General features: G+C 41.9%; 1 protein-coding gene across 20 annotated transcripts in view; it reads left to right on the top strand.

Annotated features, from left to right (window-relative positions):
* JADE1 (jade family PHD finger 1) overlaps nt 1-14,672 on the top strand; it is a 169,066-nt gene that overhangs the window by 103,749 nt on the left and 50,645 nt on the right. For 14 of the 20 annotated variants that reach the window (XM_083519955.1, XM_083519953.1, XM_083519963.1 and 11 more), the window contains one exon: nt 11,427-11,504. In XM_083519955.1, coding sequence (XP_083376081.1) covers nt 11,453-11,504 — 52 coding nt within the window. In that variant the 5' untranslated portion in view covers nt 11,427-11,452. Of the gene's footprint in view, nt 1-36; nt 81-2,423; nt 3,209-11,426; nt 11,505-14,672 lie in introns of those variants that run through there. The other 6 variants (XM_083519951.1, XM_083519958.1, XM_083519954.1 and 3 more) reach the window with 6 other exon arrangements.

Raw genomic sequence — 14,672 nt, forward strand, 5'->3', positions numbered from 1 at the left:
CCAGGCAGCGCCTTACGCTCGCCTCCTCTCCGCCCGTCGCCGCAGAACGAGCCGCCTTGCACAGCCATATTTGATGTGTGGTGGGGTTTCTTTTTTCTTTTTTGGTTGCTTAGCTTTGGAGTTCTCCAGAAGCAGCTAGAGAGCAATTTAATGCCGAAGGTCGCTGCCTAGTGGAAATAATATAGTACGTCATTAATATGGCGCCAAAAGATTTGCTTCTTGATAGGGAGCAAAAAGGGGAGGCAGTTGAGTTGCAGCTTCACTATCCCATAAGCAACTTGTACATTGCTGGGGAGGAACCGGGTGGGGGCGAGGGGAGGAGGGAAAATCGGCGATTATTTTGGGAGCTTTTGAGAGCAGATCCGAAAGGGTTGCGTGCGCGGCGGGGGGGGGGGAGAGTTAAGGGCTGGCTGCATTTTTTTTTTAATGTCGCTGCAGACTTTGCTTTTCGCCAAACCGGGAGCTTTTTAAAGGTGAATGAACCAGGTTGTGGAGTTGTTGGGGTTCCCACCCCCCTTCGTGTCTTAAGTGTTGTTTCTTCATGCATCCATAGACTTTTGGTTTAGTTTCCTTTGTCGGTGAGGTGGAAGGCAGGCTACCCTAAAGCGCATCCATGCTGGCTGATAGATCAGCCCTACTCGGAAAGTGAAAAGCATTGTAAGAACTTGGGAGACAGATGGCAGCGGCAGAGCGCAGGTCCTTTTTAGATAGATCTCTCGGAAGGGGGGGGAGGGGTAGCCAGGGAACCAGGATCTGTCGCCGTGTCACCCACATGTTCAAAATATCCATTGCATTAATTCAAGGGCAGGGAGTGTACAGAGGGCAAAAACACAGTTTACCAAATAAATGCACCCTCCCTCCACAGATCGGATTGTGGTTTTCCTTTCCACGGAAAGCTTATAACGGTTGGGTGGACATAAAGCTTAATTTTGCAGGATTGATGCTGAACTTGGTGCAGCAGGGGCATTGTGTAGACCTGAAGATGAGCATTTTATTTTTATTTTTTTGCGGTGGGGGAAGCACCTCGATCCATGTTTTTTATTTTATTTTATTGGTTAAAACAACAATCCGAAGCGTGCTGTCTTTTATCTACGATCGCGGGAGCAAGTTGTAAGACCCCAAAAGTGCACGTGTTAGGAAGTGTGAGCTTATGGATATCAGGGAAACAAGGGGTGTGTGGTGTGTGCAGTAGTGGCGGGGCTTGTTGTTAGACTGCTGTTCTGCTGGGTGGCAGCAGATTCTCTCGGTGCTCAACGCTGCTGCTGCTGGCGTGGATGATTAATGCGGGGAAAGGATGGAATGTGGAAGGTTGCCCTGGGATTCGAATCCTCGTAGAACAGCCTCATTTGCTACATGCGCCTGCTCCCCCTTAAGGAGGCGGGCCTTTCTCGCTGGGCTGTGCGTGGGGACGGAGGAGCCCAGGCAGGTGCACGGCGTCAGCAAAAGCCTCAACTTACCCATTCTTTTAGTGCCATATCACCCAATCCTCCCCCTTTGCAGCGGGGAGCTTAAATACATGTACGGTTGCTGTGCAGCCGCAAGCGCTCGCAGGTGGGTGCGAACTTTTCAAAACACTCTGCAGTCGAGGGGTCAGACTGCCCTCAATTCCCCTCTACATCAATAGTGGCACAGAAATGGGGCAGGCTCATGAGGCTCGGGGACCGTTGGGCTTCTCAGAAGCCGCCTCGAGTGCGCGTTGGCGCCTTAATCTCTCCCTCCGCTCCGGACAAAACCTGGTAGCAGGCTCGGTAGTTATGTAAGAATGCATTCGAGAAACGTCACAAAGTGTACTCGGGAAATACGGGAGCATAGCCGCTAAATAACCCGCCAGATAGGTTAAATGTGCGTTATTGAGCAACGCCCTTAAGACTAACAGGAAAATGCAAGGAGTGTGTGAAGCGTACATGGTGCCTACACCGGCGGAAGTATGGATCGGCTCCGGGGATGTGGAGAGCCGTTCCCTCTCCGCGTCAAAGCAAATAAAATGGGTGTAGGTGGTGCTGTTTTCAAATAACCGCATCATTGCCACCTAACGGCCCGTCCTCCGTTCCCAACCTCCAGCAGGAGGGAGGGAGGGAGGGAATGCAGCTGAGGCGATCGTGCCCCCTTGCTGAAATTAGACAAAGCCGCCACAGTGCTCTTCTGCTCGCCCATCTCCTTAGGCTTGTTATATTTTTTGCGGCGGGGGTGTGTGTTACTTCCCATCTTCAATCTTTGCAAGCTGCTCAAATCGTAGGAGGGTTTTCACCTCGGACCCCTTTCCTCCAATGCACCCTTTGTGGTGGGGATTGGTATTGTGTCTTTCCCTCCCCTTCTCTCCAGCGGGTGGGGGCCAGAGGGCGTTTGTTTGTTTGCAACCGCCTGCTGGATGGTTTCCTGTGACAAGAGGTGATACAGTTTCCAGAACTGTCGAGGAGTGGGAGGAGAGAGGGAGGAGGGAGGCAGGCAGGCAGCTCCTCCAAGGCGGCTCTCTGCTCGATTCAGTCAACCTCCCCTCCCTCCTTCCCCAGACATTACAACATGGAGATCAGGGGGGAGGGAAATCAGGCAACCGGGAGGGTTGCGTGGCCGCTTTGAGCGCGACGAGAGGTGGATTTGGGAGGGAGAGCGAGAGAGCTGCGCCGGGAGCACCAAGTTTGATTTGCAGCCGGGGTTGAGCGGATTGGTGCAGCCGGGAAGAGAGGGCGGAGCGGAAGGAGCCAGGCTGGAGGATGCGACGAGGAGGGCCGGTCAGTTGCAAGTGGAGAGACGAGCGTGGGGATGTGGCTGGTGCGCAGGAAGGTGCCGCCGGTGCCCCCGCGTCTCACCTTTCCGAGCGCCGTCCCGGTATTTCTGCCCCCGCCTCGCCGTCCGCGGTGGCACCCGCTACCATCGGGAGCCGGCGGCCCCTCCTTCGCCGGGTGGATTGCGAAGGCGGCCGGCAAAGAACTGCTGCCTTGAACGGGTTGGGGAAGCGAGTGGGCGGGTTCAGGAGACGCGGCTGTACCTTCGGAGCAGCTGTTGCCCTCAAACTGAAAACGGCGGCGCTTGAAAGAATGGGATGGAAATAACCGTGTGTGTGTGTGCGCGAGAGAGAGGGGGAGATACTAAAATCAAGCCTTCGTTGGGATACCTGTCATGAGGAAAAAGAAGCTTAAAAGCACAAGTTGAAAGTTTAAGCCCCTTTCTCTCCCCCATGGGGTCCTTTCTGTCCAAATCTGTGCTTGAGGTGAATCTTTGCGATAAACCAAGTGTACAAAGTTAGCTGCTCAGGATTTTATGCAAGTTTCATGTCAGAACAACAACAAATTGTTCTGGGAAGTCAGATGCACCAAGTTGTATTTCTTCTAAAATTGATATGCAGAACAAAGTAAAAATATGCCATATGAATCATAGGATGCATAGTCTGTCATGATTGACAGTCTTCACAACACTCAAAGCAAAGTAGTTTAAGGGTGGCTCCTGCGTCCCCTTTCAGAGCATGCTTATAGATGTATTGAGGGTTCTTGCCTGTGTTTTGAGATCACAGGTGTAGGTTATTACAGATTATTGTTGAATGCAACAGTTTGCTCTTGAGTTTGTGACCTGTGTGTTTAAATCTTTTACCACCACTGCTAATCTTTAATACAGTATGTAATCCCTAAATGGCAGGTTATCTGTACAATTTTTGAATCTGTTTGTCAAGATACTAAAAGACATCATCTTGATACATAATGATAAATACAACTTTGAATGAATAATATTTGTCAGTGACTGTCGTAAATAGAGACCATGGCTGCGATCTAGTCCAGAGTCCTACCCACTTAAGACTTTGGTCCTGTTAATGCTCTTTGTGGGAGTAAACTCCATTGATCTCTGGGGCTATTTCTCAATAAACATACATAGAATTGCATTGCACATCCATTTGGTTAAGTGTTTATAAATGGACACTGCAATAGGTGGCCTGTTACTGTAATAATATATTGAACTGTTTCCCACAGCATAGCTAAGATGCAGCTTTTGAAAGCGATCGCTCTCTGTCTCCAGTAGCTTGTACAGAGTTGAACCTTTTGAAATGGATTCTGGTAACATCTTCCTCCACACTTAAGTTGCTAAATAAATCTGATGGGTGAGAGGTAGATTAAACTAGATGTGCATTGTCCACTTTATCACTGCCAGAATACAGGAGCGCTACTAAAACCAAAATAGGTTGGTTGGCCCCTTCATGGTGCCTTCAGAAGCTATACAGATATAATGCTGAACTAATTTTTAACAAAACAATATTCTGCATTGGTGCAAAGTTAGCAGAAAAATCTACTGAAGTCAGTTGTGCGTAACTGAAAGACACCTGTGTATCAATTACTCTGTGACTTTAGGAGTTTCATTTACTGTAAAGTAGCCCAAGACTAGATGGCACACTTCTTAACACATATGCAAAATAATATTTGAAATGATCTCTAGCATAGATGTTCTAATTAGGTCTTGATGCAGCCAGTATCATATCAGTTCATGGGCTATTTTGGAGAAAACTAATTCCTCAGTCTGTCTTTAGGGTGTACATTTGCATTCTCCCTGTGCTGTCTCTGTAGTGGTTCTGTGCAGTTTATTATAGTTGCACCCGTTAACACTGTTATAGTTAATGATCTGTCAGAGCTGGAATTATAAATCCTGTTTACCCAGGGGTTTATGGAAGTCATTAAAAGTACTCTGGAAGGAAAAACAGGTTATAAAAGCTTTGACCTGGGGATGCACATTTAATGTCCACATAAAATTCTGTTTCTCTTCAGCCATTAAAATAATAATTGTAGCCACTTTGAAACTACATTTTCTCCACATGCTGCTGTTCAACCTATATCAAGCTTTGCAAATATATATCAAGACTTCCTGAATATTGATATACCTAGAAAGTGAAAAATGGAATATATCTTATTTTGTTGTGTTTAATTTCACACAGCAATACCTACATTTCTGTTTAGTGGAAAATAGGTAACCCTCTATAGAATGGGAGAATGTCTAAAATGTTACTGCAAGATTAACTAAATCTTACAATATGAACATGGTGTGTTGTTGAATCTATGTTGATGTTATTGTTTATATAGATACAGCATTGTACCTCCATAGTAACACAGTAATTTAATTCACTTTCTCAACTGTCTTTTTACACTGAAGTTTTTAGGGTTGCTTTTCCCTACTTTCCTCCTAAAATCTGCTAAAGTGTGGCTGTGTTCAGATGATCATATCTCAACCCCTTCGCAGCATGAGTAACCAAACAAGGAAGTCTTATCAATTAAAACAGGTTCTCGTGTCACCCAAACCAGGAAAAACAACTTTGGAACAAACCAGGATATTAACTTGTGGGTTGAAGATGTTTTCAAAGGCTGGCTTGTTCCAAAGTTGGCAACCATGGTTTCTTAATTTGTATTTGAACTAGAGGCTTCCTGGTTTAACCATGGCTTCTGTAAAGGGAAAATACTTCTTAAGCTGAGATATGATCATCCAGACCAACTCAGAAGTTAGGTAATAACCCATAGCAAGTTGTCATTTTCAAGGGAAGTTAAATAGAAACAAAGGGATAGAAATATGTAATGTTAATGCTCCCAATACTGACGGGGGGGGGGGGAATCAAAATGTGGGTTGAGCTAATAAGTTGCATGTTACTGTCCCTAAACTTGTTGGCTTGTATAATGGGTTTTGTGTGTGTGTGTTTTTTTTAAGCCAATTGAAGGGAGCTTTGGAATATAGCAACCAAAAAATAATCAACTATGCACTGGTTGTATTTATTTATGGAGGGCAGGCTAACTGAGCAGGGAAGGGCGGGAGAGAGTGAAAACGCTGGATGGATGTGATATGGAAATATTCAAGTTGGAAAAGGCAAATGCTCCTCTCCTTAGGCTGATTAGAGTGTTTCCCTGTGTGAGTTTTTTTGTGCTAATCATTTGCTGTTTTGTAGAAATATAGGCTGCTGCCTTACACAGATCATACTGTTTGTCCATTGCATCTGTATTCTCTACTCTGATTGGCAGCAGCTCACCTACAATTTCATGCAGTGATTTTCTCCAGCATTGCTATCAGAGATCCTCAGGTTTTGTTGGACTACAACTCTTGCCAACTTCAGCCAGCATGACCAGTGGTGAGGGATGATAGAAGTTGTAGTACAGCAACATATGCAGTGCAGCCACTGGTTCTTCTTCCCAGCTTTAATAGGCGATGCCAGGGATTGAACATAGGAAGGATAATCTGTGAGCAAAACATGTGCTCTGTCACTGAGCTAAATAGTCCCTCTGTGTTGTACAAGCCTTATCATTCTTCTCTGCCTCTTCTAAGTAACGTATACTTTGCAAATGTTGCAACATCATTAATCATAGCATTTCGTAAATCACTAATGATTTCAGGCACAACTCCTTTCAGACAAACATGTCTCTGGGATAAGCTTCTGTTCATCTCCACTTTGAAAATTGGCCATGCTTCTTATTTTTTTAAAAACAGTGAGTTACAAAAAAGACATTTCCTTTCCCACCATGGCTCTTTAGAAATTAATGCGAGACACAGTTGGAAAATGCCCATATGCAGGGGTAACTGAAACTTGATTCCAGAGCCTAGGGATTTCAACTATTTTTCTGTGCTAAGGTGTCAGCAATTTTTTGAAAGTTCAAATACACAGCATAGACTGGCTCATTCTTACCTACCTTATTTCTGAGTTCTAGATTTGCTTTGTAAAATCCATGCTGGCTCTTTTAAGTGATAAAGATAAAACGTTTAGGTAGCTTGTTCTTGAGCTTGCAATTACTTGTTTCTAAAAAATAAGAAACACTTCTATTTATTCATCATGTTTGGCAATCTTGGAAGCAGGTGGAACTCTCCAGAGAAAATGTTAAAACCTTTTTTTCTTAATACTCCTGATCTAATGGGGAAATCTATGAATTTTAGAGAATTTTAATAGCAGACTCCTGCAACAGTTTTGGAATATTGTTGTTGAATTGTTTGATCTTTTACTCAGTTGGTCTATCTAAACCCAAGTTTGTGGTCTACTCATCATACATGATTGATGGTTCAGCAAAGGCTTCCCAAATTCTTACAGTGCACACTATTAGTTATTTAATAATACTTTATTTATTTCTTACATTTGCATCCCATCCTTCTTCCCAAAGAAGCTGAGGGCATCTAAAAACTATTCCAATGCAGATACAGATTTGGAAAGATATCTACTTAAAAGGCTTGTTGGAAGAGGAAGGTCTTCAGAAGGTGTTAAAGGGACAGTAGAGTTTGTGTCTGTCTCATATTTAATGGGAAGAAATTCCAAAGGGTAGGTGCCACAGCACTAAAGCCTCTTCCTATATTGTGTGGAACGGAATGAGCCTCCTGATAAAATGGTATCAGCAATCAGCCTTCACCTGCAGAGTGCAGTGATTGAGTGCATATATAAAGGATAAGGCAGTCTGGCTCCCAAGTTGTAGAGGGCTTTATACACCAAAACTAGCACTTTGCACTTAGTTCAGTAACTTGGCACTAATGCAAAATTTAACATCTTCAAAATGCTCAGTGGGAGCTGAATTACCCATTCAGAAATCTTCCTTGTATTGCACCACTTTAGACTGCTGGCTACGCAACAAATATTTTCCAACTTAAAAATCTCTGCGTGTACAACAAATAAACCAAGGAGTACCCTAGACTTTAACCTACTTGACATGCTGACTTTCCATAGGAAGAGAGTTTTTTTTTAAAAAAAAAGAAACATTGGGACTAGTATTCAGTGGTTTATTCATCCCCACCTTCTCTGTGGGTAACATTCATTTACTTGTTCTTGTCATTAAAATTTAACATGTCTGAAACAAACAAACAAAACTTTTTTATGTTAAGAAAACCAGCTCAAAGCAGAGCAATTTATATTAAGAAATTCTGTCATCAGTGGCTAGAATGCATGTCTGGCCAATGCCTTTCTACACATCTGACTTAAGCAGAAGTCATTCTGTAGATATGATATCTCAGACAAGGGCATTACAGACTGTTGGAGTAATGCAGTGCTTCACTTGGTTGAAACTAAAATCAGACCATTGGTCCATGTAGCTCAGTATGGGCTGTGCTGATTGGTAGAGGCTCTCTAAGGTTGCAGGCAGGAGATGCCGGTGGTTGAACCTGGGACCTTCTGCATGCAAAGCAGGTACAGTATCCATGAGCTACAGCCCTTCCATGAGACAGTAGTTATTAGGCCTGCACTTAAGAAGTTGCCCTGCATTGAGTCAGGCTATTGGTCTCTATAGCTCTGTACTGTCCAGCGTCTTTGGTGGCTGGCAGTGAGAAGTCATTCTCAGCCCTAGCTGGGACCTTTTCCTTGTAGGGAGTGTGCTCTGCCACCGAGCAATGGGCCTTGAATATTGCAAGTTGAGAGGTGATGTTTAGGTTATTTGTTTAATATAATCATATGTAAATTATCTTTGTGAAGGTTGGCAACCTACTAATATGTTGTGCGTGAGAACTTTTTGCTGGAATTTAGATATTTACAAAACAGCTGGAGGTCAGATATGTACAGTAGCTGGCTGTTCTGTGAATGCTAGCTGCAGTATTTGTTTTTTGTACCACCTGGTTGAAAGGGCTTAACAATCCTTTTGAAAATGGAGCTGTTCATCAGTAGAATGTTATGCTTCAATCTTTCCCAGAAGTGGGACATAGCTACTCCCTAAATTTTTGATACAGCTTGCAATGTTTTGTCTGCCTTTATCGTTGGTTGCATCCTGTGCTTAACCATCTGTGGAGGAGTTAAACAAGGGTTGTAGATTTCTGTTTTTTCACGCTTTAGGTCCATAGCATTGAGACACATTATTTTGATTGCAAGAGACTGAAATGGCTAGCATACTTTGGACAATATCTACGCAGTTTTCTGCCTCTGATTAGCTGTCTTTAGTGAGGTCTTTATTCAGCTTGTACAATTTAACCTTATCTGCCTCTATAGCTTGTGCGGCATCCAAATATCTGAATATTCAGACTTTCTGACAATAGGGATTTCTATTTACCTGGAGTTACATAGCAGCAAGCACAAGTGTAACTAAGAGTTAAAGATAATGGGACTATGATTGCTTATAGTGATGTTTACTTCATGGGAAATGGCCCATGGGTTCTAGTGTGGTTTCTGTCTTATGAGTCCGGCTTCTCTGTTAAGGGTTTGTAATCTAAGCATATTTCTCTTTTTAAACATCCATTACAATTAGACATACTTTCTACATTTCACTTGGCTAGATGTCCGTGTTGTAAATGCCAGTGGAACAGCTTATTAGAAGTTGCTGTTCGTATGACATCTAATCAGTTCAGTGTCTGAGCACCAAACTAGAAGCAAATCAGCTTGGCAGCTGATTCCTGAAACTGCACCTGGAAGGCGTGCCTTGGGATTTTGCTGCTAATGGCTTGGCCAGCCCACATTGTCATTGGAACTGAAACATGGCAAACTAAGCCTCATGAGATTTGATGCATGTCCTAGAGTACTTGTCACTTTAATTCACGCTGAACATGCTTTGCTTCACTTGTTGTGTCACGTTGTTTCCGCTTTTTTAGCTCCCCGTCACCCCCCTTTCCTGGCCTTTTAGCACTTGGATACTCACTGGCTATTTTTATGTTGTAACTGAGAGTCTGCATTTATTGCATAATGTAATGCTTTGGAGCATCATCTCTGCTGAAGGGACCTATTAGGATAAAGAGTTTTTCACTTCTCGGGGCTTATTCATGTAGTCATTTAAGTGTGCTGATGTCAGCACACATTGGACAGATTTAGTAGGTTTTTGTCATTTTAACCAGCTTCATGAATGTTCCAGCACATGTCCAGGATGAGACTAGCCACAGTCTGGTTCTATTAGCTTTTCAATTATTTTTAAGAAAATGGTTAGTCATGATCTAGACATGTTTTGGAACGTTTATAAGGCCAAGCTGCTAAGCCAACACAGGTGCTGATGTTTTCAGTCATTATCAGGGAGAGGCTGCGTAAGTACCCTTGCCAAACTCATTGGTAACCAAATAAACATTTATAAAATTTGTCTATATTCTGACTCCTTCTGAATGCTGAAAGTGTTGTTCATGGATAGGATGTTGCTACCACATGTGCAGAAAAGATCCTTAAGCAGTGTCCTCCTAAATGTGGAAGTGAGAAACAGAGACCAAATGTTTTCTTACGTTATATATATATTTTTTAATTACTCATGCTTTGGCTTTACAAATCCCTATCTTTATCACTGATGGCTATTTCAGTGAAGGATAGAAACTGGGAATTCCTGATAGCTGTCAGAATAAATACAGCAAGTGCAGCCATAAGAAAGAATAAATGTGTAGATGACTTCTCCACTTGCCTTGCTGCTTTGACTTTTTAACAAATCCTGAATTGCAAATCAGAACAACCTAAGGATTTGGGAGCAGATCGCACAGCAGCAGTACCGTTACTGAGAGAAGTTTTGATATCCTTTTTTCTGTGTCTCAGTGGGGTAGATTCTTGCATTGTTCTTTCTGCCATGAAATTACTTCTTGCCATGGGGAGCCACATGGGACTAAATTATGTGAAAGGCTCAACATGGATTAGGATTGTGGCCAGCATGAACGTAGTGTTGATAATTTGCTCAATTTATGTATCTATGGTCTTAATGCATTATGAATTAGCCTCCCACAACACATCTTCACATGCACATCCCCACTCAGGAAATGTTAGCTCATTGTGAATCCAGTCTCTGTTTGGTATACTGTTCAGTTACAGTCTCTGTTTCTGTGTTGTCATAGGAGCTTAGTGATTGGCTAGTGTGGGAACATTTCTATGCATACTGCTTGCTCAGTTGAGGGATGCAGTGACCTTTGTAATTAGTCTTGCTGTTTTGATGCCTACTACGACTGTAAAACCTTTTCATAAATGTGCTGTACAATATAAATATTGGCTAAATAGGGACAAAGTATATGCTCTGTTGCAGTTGCTTTAAATTTGCTAATATCAAAGCCATAAAAAAGATCTTACATCTTCTTGGGGTGAGCTTGGCTTGAGGATTCCATCAACAATGGTGGCCCAGGACATTCTGCTTCCTGAGGCAAAGGACAGTATGGTGCCCCATTCCTAGTCCATGCCCAGAAGTCAGCTGGGCTAGCAGTTTTATTTTTCAAAACTGGTGATTGGACATTGTCTTCAACTGTACCTGAAGGCAGGAGGCTAGCTTAGGTGGTGGTACAGGGCAAGCCACATAAGCCACCCATCTCTGTCCTCCAAGGTTTTGCTACCACTCCCCAGCATGTTGCTTAGGGCAGCTGCTGCGCTCTGTCTAATTGTAGGGATGGCCCCTGTCAATCAACTTAGATATTCTTTTTGGCTGTCCCATGGGATGCATTCTAAACTGAACATCTTCAGGATGTTTGCTGCTTTTATTTATGCTACTTAATGGCACTTGCTTTCATTTGTGAGCTCTTTGATTCAGAACTTGATAACTTCTGGTTTCTGTTGCATTTCTTCACAGGCTGCCTGCTGTTACCCGGGAAGATCATGAAACGAGGTCGACTTCCCAGCAGCAGTGAGGATTCTGATGACAATGGCAGTAAGTGCTCCTTTTTGTTGTGCTTGTATCACACTAGGTTTATGAGTTTATTTAAACACACACAGACAACTTTGCATATGACACTTTAAATAACAAAGGTGATTTGCATATCAGTTGGGTAGAGAGCTAATATGAAAAAGCTTTACTAAAATCAAACAGATTTCAATAGGTGAACAGCAGTAAGGCATCCCAAGGCTTTACAGCTGATTACACAGCATGCAGTAATACATTTCTACCCCCCAAACCCAAACAAATTAAAGTATTTTTTGGTTTAAAGTTGAAGTAAATTTTTGCCACATCAGTTGTAAATGTTGTCAAGTCTTCAGGTTGTAATAAGGGGATCAAAGTTTGATTTGAGGCTGCTTGTCAAGCTTATGTCACCATTTTCTTATGCATATCATGAATGGGGTTCATAATACTCCTGTTTTTCTATACACTGCTTATGTGTCAGCAGGCCCCTTAAGTTAACACCTAGGAAAAGTTGACCTATTGTGCATGTTGTTTTTTGATACCCACTCCTGTGGAGTACTAACATGCAGTACAAAGGGTAATTTAAGCAACTGCTTCCTAAATAGTGGTTTGTGAGAGCTTTTGTGAATGGTTCATAAAGTAGACAGTGATGAGATCATGATACAAAGGGTACAGTAGCTTTTTCCAAGTAGTGGGGAAGGGAGACAATTTTGGAATACAAAATTCCCTTGCAGTTTTGTATTATTTGGAGACTCAGGCCCACTCCCACACTGTGTTCAAACTGAAATGCTGCTGTTTGCCAACAAATGAGATATAAAAAGTAATATATTATTTTGAACATTTGCATTGCCATGTTTGCAAAACAAGTGTAGATTGGAAGCCTGTGAGTAGGGGCTTGCTTCTTTTTATCTCTGTTCAGCAGCTGTGGTCTTGAAAAAACACATATCTCTTTAACACATATTATTTGGAAGTCCACTTTTTCAACTTTAAAAATGTACTTTGTGTGTAAACATTATAGTCATGTTTGACAACTTAAGATAGCTTTTCATGACTGTAGGTTTTGGGTTTAACTATTGCATGCTTTTGTAATAATTTGAAGCTTATGTTTAAACTTATGTTTAAGCTTCTGTTTAAACACTGACCCTCCCTGGGAGAAGTCTTTGTAAGAATGTGTGGGAAATATCAGTTGTTGTATGTTTTGCCTGGGGTGAGCTTATCACCCAGAGAAATGAGTTGCCTGAATCTATCCTTAGAGACTCATTTTCCTTTCTGCCCAAGAAATGTACTAGAGCTGGTGCAAAGTCTGATTACCTACAATAAAACTAGCCAGACATGTATAGATTTAGGAAGCTTTGCATGGATTGCAGACCTCTTCACACCTTCAAGATGGCATGATAAGAATCTGGTGTTCTGGAAGTGATCATATGAGTGCTTCATTAAATAAGTGTTCAAGCCTCTTTGGTAACTTTGCAGCAATGTGATAAATGTGAATTCTGTTAGGCCTGTGGTGAAGTAGTCACATGACTGCATCACTGACTGCCCAGTTCTGTGAATATCTTTTAGGTGCGTATTTCTCCCATCAGGAACAGGATAGTGACCTGGTGAAGTAGGTGGCAAATCCCTCTAGAATGACAGGGTACGGATCAAAGGTGACATACTGTGTTTTTCACCTCCAAAGAAACAACATGTTCTCCCTCATGATCTTCCCTCACGGTTCAAAAAAAAATATGTGTGGAACGAGAGAGAATATGCGGAAAATAAAACTGACGAGACCGTGGATATATCCCTTCTTGACCCCTAGTCTAGTTTGATGGGCAGATGTAAGGAAGACACTAGGCATCAGCTCTGCAGATAGCTCTGCATAGAAAGGAAAAGTGCTACAGATTGCTTGGAACCCTTCTCCTGCTTGAGTGACATGGGCATGGGTAGTGATGTTAAATTCTTGAGAATAATCTTTTGGAGAATATTCTCGAGAATATTCTCAATTAATGAGAATATTAGAGAATTTTCATTTAAAATAGGAGAATATTCACTGGTGATGGCGCCAGTAATGATCATGTTAAGGTTTGGTATAAGGAAACTCAGTAGTTAAATCATATTTTATTTTTCCGTTAGAACATGTACATGTTATAGGACAAGTCAAAAAATACAATTGGCATGTTGAGGTTTGATACAAATAAATTCAGTAACAGGCTATCTTGTGCTTCTAATAGCTCTAACAATAACTGTTTAGTGACTAAAGCAAAACTTTGTGCATACATATAAAAAAGAAGTCCTTAACATTGAATATATTATCATTATATGATAATATATTTCAGTATGTCAGTCTCTGGTAAATGGTACCTTGTAGCATTGAATGGCACTGCAAAAACCAGTTACTGGCACTGAATAAAAATATAGAAACGTCAACTGTTTAAATCAAGGCCACCTCACATGCTGTTACACATAATTGTATAGACCTAGGTACTTTAAGTGTATAAAGCATTAAAGCTATTTTCTGTAAAAAAAAAATCACACTGTATGGCCAAGGGCATAGAATTGCTAAGAATAAGGTCACACCAAAATAGAAAAAAGGCTATTACATACAGTTGAAATACATATAAATTCAAATGTTCATCAAATTAAATGAGTAGCATTTTTAAAACTAAAAAATAAAAAAATGTAGCTCACATTTCAGAACTGCCAATGGTGAATGACACAATGCCCAGTAACGTAACTAGATAAAAAAAAACCATTATACATTACTTACACTGGCAATATCACAGCTTGACTTATTATTTACTAGATTTTTTAAATGTGGGTTGTAAAACTGGTTCTTACATTAGAATTAACAGTTTGTGGAAAATATTCTCTAGAGAATTTTCTAGTAGAGAATATTCTCGAGAATATTCTCATTCTGGAAAATATTCTCACCTTACATCACTAGGCACGGGTTGAAAGTGCTACACTAGCAAGTTCAAAATGCCCTAGATCCAACTTACCAGATCTGTCCTTACTACAGTTTTAAATACAGTGGTGCCCCGCAAGACGAATGCCTCGCAAGACGGAAAACTCGCTAGACGAAAGAGTTTTCCGTTTTGGAGGTGCTTCGCAAAATGAATCTCCTATGGGCTTGCTTCGCAAGACGACAATGTATTGCGAGTTCCTGCTGGTTTTTCCCCCCTTCCCCCCTTTTTTCTAAGCCGCTAAGCCGCTTAT

Source organism: Podarcis liolepis, assembly GCF_965112155.1.
Source record: "Podarcis liolepis genome assembly, chromosome: 9".
In the NCBI taxonomy this organism is placed as follows: domain Eukaryota; kingdom Metazoa; phylum Chordata; class Lepidosauria; order Squamata; family Lacertidae; genus Podarcis; species Podarcis liolepis.